At 41.0% G+C, this 19,082-nt stretch overlaps 1 protein-coding gene, 2 non-coding genes and 1 pseudogene across 3 annotated transcripts; 1 reads left to right on the top strand and 3 right to left on the bottom strand.

The window, feature by feature from the left end:
• Nucleotides 1-6,523: 6,523 nt before the first annotated feature.
• Nucleotides 6,524-6,893, bottom strand: LOC141490091 (histone H4-like; annotated as a pseudogene).
• A 4,080-nt stretch (nucleotides 6,894-10,973) lies between these two features.
• Nucleotides 10,974-11,055, bottom strand: TRNAS-AGA (transfer RNA serine (anticodon AGA)). The gene has a single exon. It is a non-coding gene; the product is annotated as a tRNA-Ser (tRNA).
• A 4,483-nt stretch (nucleotides 11,056-15,538) lies between these two features.
• On the bottom strand, nucleotides 15,539-16,019 carry LOC141488531 (histone H4). Its single transcript, XM_074188654.1, has one exon. It carries the CDS (start codon nucleotides 15,963-15,965, stop codon nucleotides 15,654-15,656), a length of 312 nt encoding a protein of 103 aa, XP_074044755.1. The 5' UTR covers nucleotides 15,966-16,019; the 3' UTR covers nucleotides 15,539-15,653.
• Nucleotides 16,020-16,584: 565 nt separating this feature from the next.
• Nucleotides 16,585-16,656, top strand: TRNAM-CAU (transfer RNA methionine (anticodon CAU)). Its single transcript has one exon. It is a non-coding gene; the product is annotated as a tRNA-Met (tRNA).
• Nucleotides 16,657-19,082: the final 2,426 nt, after the last annotated feature.

Here is a 19,082-nt window from a genome sequence, read left to right as displayed (position 1 = left end):
TTTTTGACATTGCCTTTCTTTAGGACTAGGATGTAAATTGATCAATTCAGTGGTCAGTGTCAAGTTTTCCAAATTTGCTGGCACATTGAGAACCGCACTGTAACAGCATCATCTTTTAGGACTTTAAATAAATCCGTTGGAATTCTATCACTTCCACTATTGCTAGTTGTACTCCAGAATGCCTGGCTCAAGATCAGTGGTCACACCATCATGGTTATGAGTGTCATCCAGGTCTTGTCCCCACAAGCTCTCCGACTCACAAAGACAATGAATACAGAGTATTTCAATCTGACAAAAAGGCAGAACTTCTATTTGAATTCCAAAACTGATATGGAAGACCTCCTCTCCTTTTCACTGAATGCCAAATAATCTTTCTCTCTCTGGTGGGTTCTACCTTCTCTTGGGTTTGATGTGGTTTTTTCTAAAGTTTTATGTAATCAAAAGTTAAGTGATTTGTCCAGGGTCATACAGCTAATAAGCTCTGAGGTGACTCCAAGCCAAGTGCTCTCATTCACTTCACCACCTGTGTTTAGCAATAGCCTTTTTCTATAGCCTACACCTTTAAAATGGCCTTAACTGAGAGTAGGCAGAACTTTTTCCTGCATTCCTTCACCCAAAGCAGTAAACATTAGTAAGGAGGGAAAGCCTGAGAAACTTAACTTCCCTTCCCGATCCTCCCCCTTGGACCCTGAGATCTTGATGTTTAGGGCTTTCCTCCTAAGTCTTGATCTTTTCCATTACAAATATTAGGGAGTGGGTGGATCCACTCCCCAACCAGGAACCTGGAGCTGTTGAGATCCTGGAAACTAAGAATCCAAATCTGGTATTGCTTCTGATCTAGCACCAAAGTCCTGAGGAACTAGACCTTGGACTTGAACTTTTTGGAACTAATGCTACCTTGGAACTGAGGAAAAAATACTAATTACCCTTTCATTCCCAGAGACTGAGAAGGTGTAATAGGGAGGGATATGGTCCTGTGGTGAGAATCTGTTCTTGCTATATCTTTAAAGTAAGTGTCCCTTTGTAAAAGCTAATTCAATGGTTAAATGGAACTGGGGTGTGACTTCCATATCCCTAATGGGCTCCAGGAGCCCCTAACAACTACCATTCTAGTGGTTACTGAATGGGTCCAGGACTGCCACTCCCCACAGAACACAGGAAAGAAGGAAAGAATGACCCAGAGAAGCGAACTGGGACATGCATTGTATAAAGCGAACAAGGCTAGTACATTTTATTCATTGTACCTGGAAGAAGCAGGAAAAAAATCATGGTAAGAAACCTTGAACCATCATCTGTTAGGTAACTCAAAGAAAGAAAAAGATTGTCCTACAATGCTTCAAGGACACATTCTTGGTCATGATGTACAGAATAGGGAGAAATAAAGTTAACAAAGTGGGCTCAGCCCAGGATAGGTTACACCCTCAAACACCAAAAAAACCCAACCTACTGTACTTACAAAGTGTTTGGTACAGTGATGTTTAATTATGTATTGACTGACTTTAAAAACACCTTTATGTAGACTGAAAAGTATATAACCCTTAGAAAGATATAACCATTTTTGACCTGTTTATATGATGTTTGAATGAAAGCCAACTTTGTCCAAGAGAAGCATAAATTGAGAATGTCCTCTTTAGATTTTTGAGTTCTTCAATCTAGTAAAAAAATTCAGACACCCAAGTCTATTCTAAAGATCTCTCCTAAGAGATTCAGAGACCCTAGGCCCATGGAGGGGGTGACTTGATGTTGTTCAAGGACTCTTGAGAAAACTTTGCCTTTTGCTTGCCCTGAAAAACTCACTCTCCTCATTTATGAGTGTTATCACTTTAGTCAATTTATTTCTCTTTTTTTTTAAAAAAAAAAAAAAGGTTTTTGCAAGGCAAATGGGGTTAAGTGGCTTGCCCAAGGCCACACAGCTAGGTAATTATTAAGTATCTGAAGTCAGATTTGAACTCAGGTACTCCTAACTCCAGGGCCAGCATTCTATCCACTGTGCCACCTAGCCACCCCCTTTATTTCTCTTTTAACCCAATTTCGTATATAAGACCTAATTCTCTAGTGAAATCTTGAGCCCAGCCAGATTAGTGTCAGTTGCAGGATTTTATAACCAGAATGGACATTTGACAGAGAAAGTTCATAGGTAGAAGGAAAAGAGAAGGGAAGAATATTTCAACATTGATCAAACCTTTCTCAGCCCCTGACCCCTTTGTTGGGGGTAAGAGATACAAAAAAGATGTATATTGTGTTTTTAGCACAGTGTCCATGAACTGACAGTTCCTTGACCTTTCTCCAGATTGTAACTGAGTATTGGGTGAGTATTTTGTTTCCACATGAAATTCAGGATGCAAACCCATGAAGGAGGTTTACAAAAGCAATGCAGCATTTAAATTTAGGTGCAAATGCTTCATGGAGGTCTGCAAAGGTATTACAGAATTTTGTTGTCTCCAAATGAGGCATTCAAGTTCACCTTTCTTCTCATCCTAAGTACCCATTACCTATAAATTGAGGGGCTGGGATAAAAGAAGTCCTGGGGATGTTACAAATATAAGTTTTTAAACTATGCTGCCCACCCTGGTGGTGTTCATATTATGACTGTCACCAAAGCCAATGGTCATAGCTCTCCTCTCATTGGTGTAGATGGCAGGTCGTGCTTTTATACACTGCCTGTTTCTATTCATTTCTCCGGTCCATTCTTTCCCTCCTTCCTGACCCTCTCCTTCCACCACAATCTTCCTGCCTTGTTCTTTTCTCTTTTCCTAGGATGGCACATTGTGTCTGCTCTTAGAAGTTTGTTTTGGATCCCATGGTGTTATTCTTCTCAGGACTCCCACTGATGCTATCAAAGTAGTTGGGAAATAACCCTCTTTCCCAGAGCTAAGGTCCAGTATAAAGCAGGCTGTGTGTCCTGACTTGGTCCAACAATAATCCTTTGTGTTCTGGAAAGTGATGTTTGAAGCAGTGTTTGGATTGGTGTATGGATTTAAGGAATCAGAACTGAAGGGAATTTTTGTGTGTTTGAGTGATTTGGGTAATTAAAAGTTTTTTGAAGTGAATTTCTTATTGCCAAGGGATTGTGAAGAGATAAGTGTATTATTGATTGGACCAGCACCAGGTATTCACCGAGGATTTTGCTCCCCCTATTTTCCATGATCATCCATCACATGTTCACAATCCCTGTTCCTGTCCTGATCCTGTTTCAGAACTCTGGTTCCGAATAATCACAACCCCAAGACTTGCGACAATAACTCTACCCTTGGGACCCAAGAATGCCTTTATTGTCCCAAGAAATGCCAACCATGAGAACAGTCTCATGACTGTGATGTGGACCAAGCCCTTTCATGTATCTAAGTAGCCCCAGCATCATCTGAAATTAATAAGACTTCTGTTTTTGTCCTGACTTTCCTAGCTCCATTCACCCCCAGCTTAGAGGCTGATTCAGGTTTGGTTGGCACTGCAAATATCACCATGTCAGCTAGAATAATTGATAATAAGACAAGGTGAGATATACAAAAGGACTCTAGTCCCTAAAAAATAGCAACTGGGCTGATGATTCATTGAACTGGGGGAGAAGACATTAGAAAGTTACACTTTGCCTTCTTGAAAGCCACATGGGGCCCTGTAGTCAGAAAGACCTGAGTTCAAAATTGGCCTCAGACACTTAATAATTACCTAGCTGTGTGACCTTGGGCAAGTCACTTAACCCCACTGCCTTGCCAAATTAAAAAAAAAAAGAAAGCCATAGACAATCTCCATGAGATTCTAAGAGATCAATCATACATGAAAATTCTTTGTATATAGTAGGATATATATACTGTATAACTGTTGACATCAGCCCACGGACCCACAGCAACCTCTAATGGGGTCTAACACTCTTATCTCTTCACAATCTCTTGGCAATATAAAATTCACTTCAAAAACCTTTTAACTACCCAGATCACTCACACACAATCACACAAAAATTCCCTTCAGTTCTGATTCCTTAAATCCACACACCCACCCAAAGGACATCTATACCTCTTATCTCCAACCTTCCATTCCTTTCCACCTCCACTTCAAACACCACATAGCCAAATCCACATGTTCTCGTATAGCTCCCCCCCACCAAACAATTAAACAACAAATAACAAAACTTTTCCTCATTATGTCCCAAAGAGAGTGCAGTAGTTGGAGTCAGAGGAAATGGGTTCAGTTCTGAAAATATGAAGTGTAGTAAAATATAAAATATTATGTGAGTTAAAGAAACAAGTACAAAAATACAATAGGATTCTCTCCAAAGGCAACCTGGATCTAAAGACCAGTGCATTGTGATCTTTTAAAAATTTCCTGATTTATCTGGGTGTTTCTTTCCACATCAGAAAGTGAAGGGAATTAAGGATTAGACAAGATGACTTCTAAAGTCTTGGCTCACTCTAAACAGTGAAGTATTGGTGAAAATAGATTGTCATATATGGAACTCCCTGAAATCAGAAAGACCCCCAATACAAATCTGAGTTCAAATTTTCTTGAGAGAAACTGAGACTTGCCCAGGATCACACAGCTCTAGCAAGTGTCTGAGTTCAAATGTGAACTCAGGTCTTATTGGTGAAATGTGTTGGGGAAGAAAATGGCAAACCACTCCACTATCTTTGCTAAGAAAAACCCAAACAAGATCAAGGAGAATCAGACGGGACTGAAACAACCAAACAAGAACACTACCTCCTCAGACTTCTAGGTATTTCTACCTTTAGAAGGCAGTTAGGTTATCTGTGGATAGAGCACAGAAAAATAGAAAGACTCAGTTCAAAATTGGCTCAGACATATATTAGCTATGTTGGTCCTTACTTGCTGGACAATTCATTTCAATTCTTTCTGGGTCAGTTTCTCATCTGTAAAATAAAGATAATAAGCTCACCTGCTTTCTAGGGTTATTCTAAAAATAGGGACATAAGTTATCATTTCTAAAGTTTTAGAATAAGTAACTATTATATGTATCTATCCCCCTTCCACTTTCCTTTTTAACCCCAGGAACAGACTGTAACATTTTTTCCCATTTCTACCAAGGGTGGGAACCTTGATTTTTTCCAGTGACATTTGGATATTTATAACATCATTCTCTGGTTGGATTTGGTCAAATATTTTTAATTCATCTCTAAAAAGCCACTAGATCAATCAAAGACCAGTCTAAGAAGGCAAGAAATGCTCTGGTTATCTAAATAAGAACCTGAATAAATTCTTATACTAATGACATTTTGGAAAGGGTGAACAACCCAATGTTTTATATGTTCATATCATTATCTAATAACATTTTATATATCCATATCATCTGATAACAGTATAAAATATCACGGGAGAAGAGGAGACAGTAAGTCCTGGTGCTAATTGAATCTGTCAGTTCTAACTTAGAACCTGAAGTATGGATGGGTTAGAGAATCATAAAGTAATCAGTGACACCTTTATACACAAATGCACAAACTTGATTTGGTTGGCCGCCAAAAATTGATGATCCTTTGTTAAAATTCTATAAATATCGATTACTCATTTAGTTCTGGGTTGGTATCAAAAGATGCCATCCACCCGTGGATTCTTGGAAAGATCTTAGAGAATAAAACTTCATTTATAAAACTATAGTTATTTCATTTTTAGCCAAAGAAAATTATGATGAACAGCCTTAAAGGGCAGTCATTCCCCAGTCTGATAAAAGTAACAAAAAAAACAGAATTGAGGCTAGGCTGTGCTCATAAAGCCTCCTCCTTCCCCTTCTAACCTCAACTTTTATTTTCAGGCCAAACCTCCCCACCCCCATCACTTGTAACCAAGTTTTAAAGTACTGCCCTTGTTTTCTTGGGGGTTAGAATTCACAGCTGCTTTTTCCTCAGAAGGATCTTGGAAAAAGAACCGGGAAAAGCCAATTTAAGGAGAGGGGGAATGAGTCTTGTGAATATTATTGTCTCGCTTTGTGCCATATAGAACGAAATACGACGGGTAAAACGCCATCTTCCTATGCTCTAGGACAGTGACTTTAGTTGGAGAAATTCAATGAAATCCTTCCAAAGCAGGATTCTCTAATTCTATAAATTTAGGATGAGAAGCCACCCTGCAATTTACTTAGCTCAAATGGGGACTGGCCGAAGGTCACGTAGTGATTTAACTCTTTTTTAGAAAGAAATTCAAGTCCAGTGATGGGAATTTCTGGTTCCCCAGACCCTCCCCGCGCTGGGATGAGGTAGGCTTGCTAGTAAGCCTTGGCTCAGCTCACTCCTGATTGGTTGAGGCCACACTGTACTGCCCTGAGCTGCAGCCGATTGGTTCCTGCAGCATTCCTTGGAGCCACCCAAGTTGGCACTCCTAGATTCTTGCCTTTACCGCCTCCCTGCTTATTTAGCATGTAAGGAAAGCATGCATTAATAAAATATTAAACTCAAAACTCAAAACGAGCTTTTTAGGGAGCCAATGCTCGGGACAATAGACCCACGTGTAACCATTTTTTTAACTTACCAAAGTAATCTGGGGACAAAAAGTTTAAGAGCCACAGTCTTTAAAAGACAAAGTGGGTGGCCCTGAAAAGGGCCTTTATTTTGTGAAGGTGGGGGTTTAGCCGCCGAAGCCGTAGAGGGTGCGGCCCTGGCGCTTGAGCGCGTACACCACGTCCATGGCCGTGACCGTCTTCCTCTTGGCGTGCTCCGTGTAGGTCACGGCGTCCCGGATCACGTTCTCCAGGAACACCTTCAGCACGCCGCGGGTCTCCTCGTAGATGAGCCCCGAGATGCGCTTGACGCCGCCGCGCCGGGCCAGGCGGCGGATGGCGGGCTTGGTGATGCCCTGGATGTTGTCGCGCAGCACCTTGCGGTGCCGCTTGGCGCCCCCTTTGCCCGACCCTTGCCTCCCTTGCCGCGACCAGACATGTTGGCAAAAGACCACAAACCAGAGCAGCCGAGTCCCAGCCGCTGGCGCGCCCTTATATAGCCGGGCGTCCGACCTGTTTGAAAACCACAGACACTAGGCGGGAAACCTTTTTCCCTGCCCCTTTTAAGCTCGAACAACCAATACCTCGCTGAGCAATGTATGTGATCCCGCCTCTCAGAAGACACATTCCACTCGAGAATTTTTTCTAAATATCTCCTTTCACCTGGAGAATCCTTATTTTCAGATCTTATTTCAGTCAAGTTTCTCCTAGAAAACTGAAAGTGAGACACGAATAAATAGTAATAGACATTTTAGGCCTAGGACGAGGTACGACTCTTCCAATTGTGGGCCATTTCCTGCGGTAGCTTCTAGCTACGCTCTCAGCCTACATCTCATTGTTTTGTGAGAGAACCTAAGCTGCTGTTTACTGAATTTCCGCGCCTTGTGCAGCTAGTAGCTGATTAATGAGAGGCACAATAGGAACGAAAATTAAGATCTCTTGGTCAGTGCCCTTATTTATACCACATGTTGCTGTAAAATGCTTCATTACCTGCATTATTTATCCTTCCATTTATTCGAATGATGTGAAGAAAAAGCAAAAAGCCAGTTAACTTGGCAGAGATCCGGTCTCCCTGTTACTGGTTCTCATCTGTTAGTACAAAATTCTATTTCAAAACGGCTTCTGGTTCTGATTTATCCATTTCTGTATCTGGGTCCAACAAATTTTTGAAAAGGGTGTGTATCTTCCCTAGGGCTCTCCTCATTCTTTGTGACTTCTCAAAATAAAGTAGCACTTCCCTGCATTATAAGTGTTCTGTAAAATTCCTTGAGAGCAAGTAGAGAACTGTTGTACTTTCCTGTTTGTAGTTTCTACTTAACTCTGTCACAAAATAAGTCTTTTCCCCAATCATTCTCATTCTTTCATTTTTCCTCCACCCTGCCCCCTTCTCTACATGTGCCAATCTTCTCTACTTTTTTCCCCATTTGCTCCACTTCCTCTTCCTGAACTCCCCCCCCCCCCCTTTCTTTGTCTTCAGTTAGTGGACAAGCATTTATTAAAAGTTTACTGTGTGTTCAGCACTGTGTTCAGGCTAAAAGAAAGGCAAATGTACATTTAGTCCCTGTCATCAAAGAGCTCACATTAGAGACAATATGCCAAGTAACTATATTCAATTATATATTTGAATACATGATATATACAAAGTAGGAGGAGGTTAAAAGGCACTAAGGAATGAATGGAGGATGTAAAAATTATCCAGCATAAAGTGGAATTTGAGCTGTGTTTAAGGAAAAGTTAGTGAATCTTGGAGGTGAGGAAGGAGAGCATAACAGGCATAGGACTGTCAGAGAGAAGTAAAAATGTCCAATTCCAGGAACTACAAGGAAGGCAGTCAGTGTAGCTGAATTATATGGAATATGAAACTGAGTAAAATTTTTTAAAAAGTAGCCCCTGGAGGCGTACAGCACCATCAGAGTTGATTAAGAAGAGAGGTAGGACCCAGGCTTTAAGAAACTTTTATAGTTGAATGGAAGGTAGATTGGAGTGGGGAGAAGCTTGAAACAAGGAACCCCCCCCTCCCCAGCTGATTATTAGATCAGGCATGAAGTGATGAGGTCCTGTATTGAAGCAGTAGTAGTATTGAAGTAAGGATCATGCTAAGAGAAATATGTTCTATAATTAATTTCTTCCCCCTACACTGATCAGCTAACCTTACTTTAACACTGACCAAATTCCATTGTTCAAGCTGCTAGATGAGGTGGATGAACTTTTAGTATAAAATACCTTGCCCCTCCCTGTCTAGGACTCCAGGTAAATAAATCCCTGCCCCCAGATTCAAAAGCCCCTATAAAATAATGGAACCCCAATTTATCCTCTTAACTTTTCTCTGTCCTGGATGTTCACACTAACCCAGCTTGTGGCTGTGTCTTCTTTGCTTTACTTCGCTATCTTCTTGCTTTCTTCAAAGAACTCAACTTGTGTACTTTTTGTAGTTGTCTTGTGAACTTCTGTAGTAACCTGGGAACTTTCTGTAGTAAGCTATGGCAGTAGTCTGTGAATTAAAGTCTAACCTTACTTCTGTCAGTGTGGTGATTTTTTTTTCACAAAATGATCCCACATAGATCTTAAGCCTCCCTCCCCCAAAACCCTATCTTCCTGGCTTCAGAAGCAGTGTCAAAAGAGAGAAGGGGATATAGTGGAAAGATGTTAAAAGGATGACTCCTAATTCTGTGAGTCTTCAGGACCGGAAAGATGGCATTGCCCTCTCCAATATTAGAGAAGGGAGGAGGGGAGGAGGAGGATATAGGTAGAGAGATAATGAGTTTGATTTTGTAGTGTTTGTGAGTTTAAGATGTTTAGAACAGTGGGAAATGTCTGAAAGACAGAGTTTGTAGATTGAAGATTTGTAGAATTCAGTAGAGATATTGGGACACAATAAAGTCAAGTTGAGAATATCCAGCCTAGATCAGATGGTCATGAAAGCCAAAGCCCAGGAAGCTAATGAGAAAGAAAGCCCAGGACCGAACCTTTGGACTCTGTGATTAATGACTGTGATAGAAAGGATACCCCCTCCCTCCCCAAAAGACACAAGAATCAGTAATTGGATGGACAAAGCTGAAAGTGGTGTCATCAAAAAACTAAACAGAAGAGAGTATATAAAGAAGAGAACGATGAACACTGTTCAAAGATAACTGAAGTCCAGGAAAATTAGAACTTTGAAAAGACAATTGGTTTTTAACAATTAAATGCATTTAATATTTTAAACACGTTCATGGATATCCTGGAGGTTGGGAGTCCCTGTCTTGGGGCTTGTGAACTCCGGGGTGCCTTTTATGAATGGTGATTCCTTTACATAGAATTTCATTCCCAGTATTTTGCTGAACATGACTAAGGCAGCCTCAGATGGAAGTGGGGAGCAGGGAAGTTAGGATAGCTTTGACAGAGATTTATATTTCACGGAATCTGTAAGATAGGACCCTAACTCCAGATTTGGTGACCAAGGAAACCGCCAACATGTTTATGCTCATGCCTTTTTAATCCTCCTGTTTCATAGCTAATTTCCCAAGGGCAGAATTTGAATTGCGTCCCCTAGATTGGAAGCCGACCTTTCACTAACACTGGTTTGGTTGTATCCATCTAGTGTAACGCAGTCTGGTAGAGCAGGACAGTCCCAGAGACTAGATAGTTCTCTCCTGCATTATTTATCCTTCCATGGATTCGAATGATGTGAAGGCGAAGGGTAAACCCAATTCACAAAGAAATTAGCTTGGCAGGGATCCCTTCTCCCTGCTACGGTGGAGAAAGAGGATGAGTGAGGATTAGGAAAGGAAATCCGGCCCCAGCACAACCAGGTATCCACCCTTTCTAATTGGGAGGAGTCGGATTGAGAAGGGCACATTTAATTAATTACATAACATTCACTTCGGAGCTAGAAAAGAACAAAGTTTTATTTTTTCTGTTCTTCTTGAAAAAAAAAATCCATCTTTGCCGCTGTAGTTCATACACATCGGACAGTATATGAACATACAAATATAATGTAGTTTTTAAAGGGGGGGGTCGCCCTTTCTGAATTCCTCCCTCTCGGTTTCAGTAAATGGGCCTTGTGTTCAGTTGTGTTCTGGATGTGTAAACTTCATCTACTCGGATCTGTTGGAGGCTCCGCAGCAGCACCAGATGACGAGTGCACCAAGTTTCCAACAACAGAACTTCTTCAGTGGTTGAGGGCGGGGACCACAGATGGGAGCCTTCCAAGGAAGCCTCAGCCTCAAGGCTGGAGCCTCGGAAGCCCCCGGCTGCCCCGGGACTAAGGCTTGCCCACTGAAACCTTTCCAGCGCCTGACACCTGCCCAGGACTGTGGGGGACCCTGGGGAACCTAACAAAAGAGACCAACTCCCCCGAAGTCCTGGAACTGCCTACCTGGCTCTCTTCCAAATCACTGCTTTTGAAGACCTTCAAGGAAGAGGGATGGGTGGAGAGTAAACTGGGTGCATCATGCAGCACAAGTCTGCCTTCTCCCAGAGGGGGAGATTCAACTTGTTTGAAAAAGAAGTTTAAGGTGGAAGTGAGAGAAGACAGAATTGGTTAAAAGTCAGTCGTAGTCGGCAGGATTCGAACCTGCGCGGGGAGACCCCAATGGATTTCTAGTCCATCGCCTTAACCACTCGGCCACGACTACTTCTTGTCATAAAAAGTAATAATACAAATAATAAATCTTGGAAAGACCTTTGTTGGGTGGTTTGAGTGAGTTTATTCATTTTTTAATGTGAGATTATTATTACAAAAATGTCCCTTCATAAAAGAAAACAAAGTACATTACATCATATGAACCCCTCATGTGCTACACAGTATTCCAAAACACTTTGGTCAAATATTAAAAGGTGATTAGGACAAGGTAATACATGCAATCTTATCTCTTTACTAGTTTTTCCCCTTTAAAAGAAAGCATCATACCAGTTTCTTGCTCCCAATGCCAGTTGCTAGTCGTGAATGTGACCGCCACCCCCTTATTTGTAGTAGGTGTTTATGTGAGAGCAAATTAAAAATATTTAGTTGAACTGAAAACAAAAATGTTTTCTTTTATTCTACATTTCTAACTTTTCCCCCCTTTGGGAAATTTGGTATTAAAAAGTTAAGTACAAAAGCTAAGGCTTGGGGGGGTGATAAGTGGATTGAATGTACTAAACCAGTTTTTAGAACAAGAACCTAAGATAATTAAGTCCTCCCCCATCTCCCTAAAAGAATTAAGAGTTATGGTCCACCTAAAAACTGGGAGGGGGATGGAAGAGGGGGAAATGGAATCATGAACCACCTGAGATTCATCTTACTGATAGATATACAAGAAGATTTATCTTTAATGCAAAAAAAATCTCTGATCAAAAGGGGGGTTCCATTTCCAGATTCTAGGTTCAGATGCTAACTATTAACAGAAGATCTTTACAAAGAAAAGCTTACATCTTGATGGACTAAAAGTGGAGAAATACTTCAAATATCCAGTGACCATTATTAGAAGTTCCCCTACCCATTCCAACCTTATACAAGATATGGTAAAATAGATAGAACCACTCTACTATTGTAATAGCTACTTGCTGTCCTGACCTTGAAGTTTTATCTAAAAACAATTTGTTTTCACAATTTGTAAAAGTTTTTAATTTCTTTTATCTCCTGTCCTTGAATGGAAAATGTTCTCATAATCCTGCCATTTATACTCCAAATATCCTTTTCTCTCTCCCTTATTTGATTCTCCTCACCTTTTTCTCTCCTTTTTCTCTACTTGGTTATTCTAAGTCTCTACTATATGAGCTAAATTGTCTGTGCTTGCTCTAAAAAAGACCTGAATGTTATAAAAACAAAATCCAATGAAATCTGAATATGGAATCGTTGGTCTCAGCCCCTCACCTGATGGACAGTGTTTCTCTCACGAGGACAGCATTTCCCAACCCTATTCATTAAACCATTATAATTTATATTCTTATTCATCATTGTTTCTGGGTTATAAATAGATTGAGCTAAAAGCTGATTCTATCTATGGAAATGAGATTCCCAAAACTGTATAAACTGTGAATGAAAGCTCACACAATCAAAGAGCTTTGAAACATCTTTGAAGTGATCTGGAAACATTTTAGAGCCAGGAATACATGAGAAAAAAAGTGAACTATTCTTTTCTTCCTCCAATAACTTGAGTGTTCCTTGCACTCCTAACGTTACCCTAAAACATGAATTCCTACTAGAGAGACTGAAATACTCTATAGAGGATGTTCCATATCCAAAAAAGTCAACCATATTCCTGAGTGAATTCTAGATGCAAAAATCTCATGTGGATAAGTGAATGCTTCAAAAAAAAATAACAAAAGTCCCTTATAACTAACAAGACCTAAGTAATGAACACCAGAAAAGTGGTTTCTGAGAATTGCAGAGCTCCTCTAATGAAACTTAGTTTCACATGGATTCAGCAAATCAACATCTTTTTAATACTGACATTCTCAGTGTTGCTTTATATACCATATATGTGGAATACTACTCAAAGTATTACACAAAGGGCAAGGGAAAAGTATAACATGAAAAGAAAATATTAGGATCCCAAGTATAGATAATGCATAAGGCTTAGCTCAATTTTTAAGTAGACTTTTACACACTTAGGGATTTGTGTTCTGAGTGTGCTGTATTTTACTACTTGAAAATTGAAATTGCATCCATTCAAATTCTCACATACACAGTATAACAGAAGACACTAGTATTTTGTGTATATCTTGCACAATAAGCTTGCAGTTATCTTCAATCCTGAAAATTTTTGAAAACTATATGATTTAATAACATCAGATATAATTTTGATGTTTTCCCTTTCAGTCTGATAAACACCCTGTTCCCAAGTTGTACAAAGCAAAACTTTCAGTAGGAGATAAATTTCTATAAATTCTCATAAGGATTTCCCAAGAGTATACAAAGACACAGAAGACTCCTTTTATCACACTGGGACACTTTAGGCTCTAGAAACAAGTTGCTATTTGGAATATTAGTATTAAGATGATTATAGCCTAAAATCTGCAAGTCTACCACTACTCCAACTTCTATTTCCTTTGAAATTCTGGACTTTTTCTAGATGCATCTTTTTTGTTTTGTTTAGGTTTGTAAAGTATTCCCTTTGCCTTACAAATCTGTAACAACCTAGGAACATCATTTTTTAAATTGAACTGGCACTGCTCAATAATAATCTTGGCTATTCCTCCAAATTATTTCTCTGAGGAATGTTTTGCACCTATGTCATGAGTGTCTTGGTAGCTTTACCCTCAGTTAATTTGAAACAAGATTTTCCTTTCAGGTTTTGACTCTTTCATTTGGGGTTTTTCCTATAGAAGTGTAGGGGGGGGGTTGGTTTATGAAAGTTTCCAGAAAACAATTTTCAATTTTCTTGCCTTTGTTTACCTAGTGTCTAGTACAAAGCTTATGACTGACAACTCCTTGTTGATTCCTTGATCCTAATGTTCTGCTGAAGTTATTGAAGGACATTATAAAATACACCAAAATATTTCTGTCAACTTTTTATAGTAGCAGGGTGGTGGTCATCAAGTGGGAAAGGGCTAAACAAATTATCAGATGTATTGCCCATCTTCAATGTAGACGGGTAATACAGATAATCGATATGAACAATTCATTAGAAGTTTGAGTAGTCATGCAGAATGAAAAAGGAGAATCAAGCATAATATAAAATTTAAATGGAATCAAATTAAAATATTGTATTATGACCTTGATTGTCCAAATGGAAAAGAAAATTTACTTCTCTCCTTATTCTCAAAAGTGAGAACTACTGAAATGTCATATACAATGTAAGATTTTATTACCTTGAGCTTCTTTAAAAAAATAATTCTTAAAAAAGGCTTTTAAGGTATGTTTGGAAATGTCTAAGTATTATATTCTATCATTTCTAACCGAAAATTGGTTTCTCCGGGCTGCTAGGTGGCGCAGTGGATAGAGCACCGGCCCTGGAGTCAGGAGGACCTTAATTCAAATTTGGCCTCAGACACTTAATGATTGCCTGGCTGTGTGGCCTTGGGTAAGTCACTTAACCCCATAGCCTTGCAAAAACCTAAAACAAAACTGGTTTCTCAGCCATCAACTAAGAAATAAAGTTGAATGCTGTCTGCATGTAAAAATGTCAAACTTCCATGTCAAGGTCTGTTTCCTCCATCTGAATGTTGGCTTGGCTTGTCTCAGTGCTACCTGGCCAGTTTTGTAATAGCATCAGTAAATTCCTTACCTGGGTCAACAAAATCACAAGATCAAACACATTTTGGATAGAGTGTTGTTTGTAAACCTTCCCTCTCTACTGCCGAAAGTGAGATTGTTATCAAATCTGAAGCAAATATAACTTAGGAGAGGGTCCTCGTGTAGAACTGTCATTTTTATGAAATCTCATGGGTTGCCATAAAACTCAAGTGTTATGATTCGGTGCTTTCTTTGTCCCCAAACTCTATCAAGGGTTGGTCTCCTTAATGAGATTTAGTGCGTTATGATCAATTATTTAATGCAATAAACTTTGTACTCCTGGCATTCTCTCAAGATTTGCTACTTGCTAACTTGCCTATCTCAGTTGAGATGGGGGGGGCACCCTGTATAACTCAATGCCATTTACTATATTGTTTTTCTATTGTAGTAGTAATTTCCGCTTATTTTTTGTAATGTTTTGCATCTTACACCTCCTCCCTCCGGCACCTTTCTTAACAAGCCTATCCTTTGAGGTACCTTGGCTGTTGCTGGAACAATTCAGAACACTGGTCGAATGTGTCCTTGGCTCTATCCCCGCGAAACGAAGGCTCTAGCTTTCTGCCTCACCTACCAGGGCAGCATGGCAGCGCAGTGCCACTGTGACCTCCTCCCAAGCTAAACCATGCCCACGCCGGCGTGCCCAGCAGCACACGGGCAGAGAAGGTACTTTGGCCGACGTTGCTTAACAAAGGCCCCTACCGTGCCAAAGGGAGTGACGCCCACCATCTAGTGGGGGGCCGGGGCAAACCCCGACCCGCTCTTGGGCAGTTGGAGCCAGGATTCTGCGCCCGCCTCCACGCGCGCCCGGGGGGACAACATGGCCACCAGGCACCCGCCCCGCACCCCGTAACGTAGCGCGGCCCTCCCGGAGCAAGCACCGAGGCTGCGGCCAGGCCAGGCCCAGAAAATCCTCTTTAATCCCGCAGATCGCATCACAGCTCTTTAGATGAAAAAATGAGGGGCCCTGAAAAGGGCCTTTTTCTCCTGAAGTTTGCTCTGAGGGGAAGAAGCGCCTTAGCCGCCGAAGCCGTAGAGGGTGCGGCCCTGGCGCTTGAGCGCGTACACCACGTCCATGGCCGTGACCGTCTTCCTCTTGGCGTGCTCCGTGTAGGTCACGGCGTCCCGGATCACGTTCTCCAGGAACACCTTCAGCACGCCGCGGGTCTCCTCGTAGATGAGCCCCGAGATGCGCTTGACGCCGCCGCGCCGGGCCAGGCGGCGGATGGCGGGCTTGGTGATGCCCTGGATGTTGTCGCGCAGCACCTTGCGGTGCCGCTTGGCACCCCCTTTGCCCAGACCCTTGCCTCCTTTGCCGCGACCAGACATGATGACAAGCAACGCTAGAGGGGACTGAAGCGTCTGCCCCGGCCCCGGCTGGCGGGCCTTTATATAGCCGAGGGCCCGACCTGTTTGAAAACCGCAGGCGCGCGGGCGGGAAACCGGATTATTGCGTCATCCCCGCCGCTCCCCTCCCCCCTCCGGGCGCCGCTCTCCTCGGGCCCAACGGCCCCCGCTCCTCCCGCCCTTCCAGGGGCCGAACCCCCTTCTCGGCGCAAGACGCCTTTCCCCAAATTCTAATGTCTCGGGTGTGTTTTTGAAATCTGTTTTTGTAAAATTCCGCAAAAATATTGTGTCACCCCAAGAACCAGGCGGAAACCTCTTCCCGGTATTTTCTGGGGTTCAGGGACAGGGTGCTGCTCGGCTTTGTGCATTGCTGCGCCCCCATTTGGCGACTCTGGAAGGAGCACGAGGCGCTTCTGTTTGAATCCCTCCCTTGGGGCAGCGGGGGTCGCTCCTTCCCGCCTCGGGCGCCTCTGCGGACCCCCGACCCGCTTCTCCTCGGATTCTCCAGATCGAAAGCTCATTGGTGGAGAACAGAAGAGGGCGGGACCAGTGGGCACGTCAGCCTCCTCTTAGGGGCCAGTCAGAAACGAATTCTACTATCAGCAGAGTGGCGCAGCGGAAGCGTGCTGGGCCCATAACCCAGAGGTCGATGGATCGAAACCATCCTCTGCTAACCGTTCATTTTTTTTTTTTTTTAAATCTGATACCATTTACCATATTTTGTGATTCCTTCCGAACGGGGAAAAGGAACTTTTCTTCAAGTATAAAAACAAAACGAATAGAGTTAACTAGTAAATACCGAAACAGATATAGCTCAAAGGCTCCTTAAAGGTCCAATCCCAGTTATCTTTCAAAAGAGGAAAGAAACCCAGAAAAGTCGAATAACAAGCGCGCCTTCCACAGCGCGGCGGGGTCTGGAGTCAGGGAGACTGTGCCCTGAGTTCTAGTCGAACCATTCCTAGCTGGGTGACCCTGCACGCGAGTCACTTCATTTTGTTTGCTTCAGTTTCCTTTTCTGTAAAGCAAGCTGATGGAAATGGCAAACATGCTGAATGCTTCCCTATTCTAACAAAAACCCTCACACCCCCCCCCCCCCATTGTCCTTTCACTGTTAACAAAACTCTTCCTGAAGAAAACAGTCTTTATTCCATATTTTTACTTACTCACCCATCACCCATCAGCCCTTTGCAATCTGGATTCTTCTAATATATACTAGCCTAAGTAGAAACCACGGAGTACATATACTATACAGAAAATATGACCGTAGTGTAGATAATACTATATAGAAATAGGACCACAGAATATATACATAATATATAGAAATATAACCATATAGCATATATACTATATGGAAACTACAGAGTATTTATATTATGTAGAAATATGACCATAGAGCATATATACTATACAGAAACCACAGCCACAGAGTATATATACTCTATAAAAATGACCATATGCTATATAGAAACATGACCATAGAGTATATAAGCTATATAGAAATAAAACCACATATACTATACAGAAACAACTACACAGTATATATTATATAGAAATATGACCATAGAGCATATATACTATACAGAAACCACAACCGGAGTATATATACTATATAGAAATGACCATATGCTATATCGAAATATGACCATAGAGTATATTTACTATATAGAAATACAACCACATAGTATATTCTTCATTTGACTTGCCAATTCTTATGTGCTCTACTATGAAGTATCAAGCAGAGGCCTTGCCCTGAATTTCTCCATGACTTCTTTGCTCAAGACACTATTCTATATAAGGATGTGAGTTTTTCTATAGGAATTCTTTTTGACTTTTCTATGACTTAGGTTTGAATTCCCAGTACCTAAATGACTATGAATTCTGCAATGTTTTGATCCTTCCTTTTAAAAAAAAAAACTCATATGCAGAGGAAATTATATTTGTGCTTACCTAACTCAGGGAAATTTTATTAGGACAAAATGAGATTTGAAGCATTTTATACTTACTGTAAGAGGTCCAGACCCCCCCCAAAATGTTATATAAATAATGAGCTATTATTTTATCAGCTAAGATCATTTATAATTTTAAAGTATGACATCAATGTGAACTTCAGTTATAATTTATCATTTCCCACAATTCACAGCTCATTAATTCACACAGGGTTTTCTTGAAGCCCATTGAAACCTGTTATAGACAGATAGAGGTAATGACAGTCACTCTTCAATCAAACTGAAACAGAAGGTAGGAAATCAAAAATAGAGTCTCCCAGATCCTCCCTGACCCCCAAGTCCCAACCTAGAATCAGTCTTCAGACTTGGAGGGAAAGCACTCATGCCATGATTAGTACAATATGGTATTGTTTACTTATGATAACCAATTCAAATGGGAGCTTCTGGAATTATTTTGAGGAAATTTGGGGGTTAGACCCCAGAAGTAGTTGAGCCATGTTAAGAGGGAGAAGCACAACTTGATAGAATCAACTCCTCTCAACAGTGCAGAGAGTTAAGACAATTGTACTAGACTGGTAATGGTCTATATTATCCCCATCCAGAGGAAGAAAAACAAAACAAAACACATAGGAAAAAAAACACCCCCACAGAATCTGATGAATACTTTATAAAAATTATCTCTTATGTATCTTTTCCTCTTATTCCTAATTCCTCTTGCCAATTTGTAAATTGTCTGTTTGTAAATATGTCTAACAAAATATGTAGAATGCTAACCTGACTATTCCCTACTGAGGGGGAGGAGGTGGGAAGGAAGGGTAGAGGAAAATTTTGAAACTTGGAAATATGCATGTACAAATGGATGAAAATTTTTAAAAATAAATTAAATTTGAAAAATCTACACAAAAATCTGCACCATGTGATTGAGTGACTTTAGATCCTGTGATTCTGCTCTCAACCTTCTTCTACTCCTAGAGAGAGACTATGAATAATGAACACAATTGCTATTATTGCTACTGGAACCAAAGATTATGCTGTAACGTTGGTGGGGATTGTGTCAGTAAGATTATCTGAGGACCCCTATAGAAACAATTTTCTTCTCTGGTGGCTTTGAGTCAGAAAAAAACTGTTGCTATTAATTGTGTCTCATTCATCT

Source organism: Macrotis lagotis, chromosome 5, assembly GCF_037893015.1.
Source record: "Macrotis lagotis isolate mMagLag1 chromosome 5, bilby.v1.9.chrom.fasta, whole genome shotgun sequence".
NCBI lineage: Eukaryota > Metazoa > Chordata > Mammalia > Peramelemorphia > Peramelidae > Macrotis > Macrotis lagotis.
This window is presented reverse-complemented; position numbering and strand designations above follow the sequence as displayed.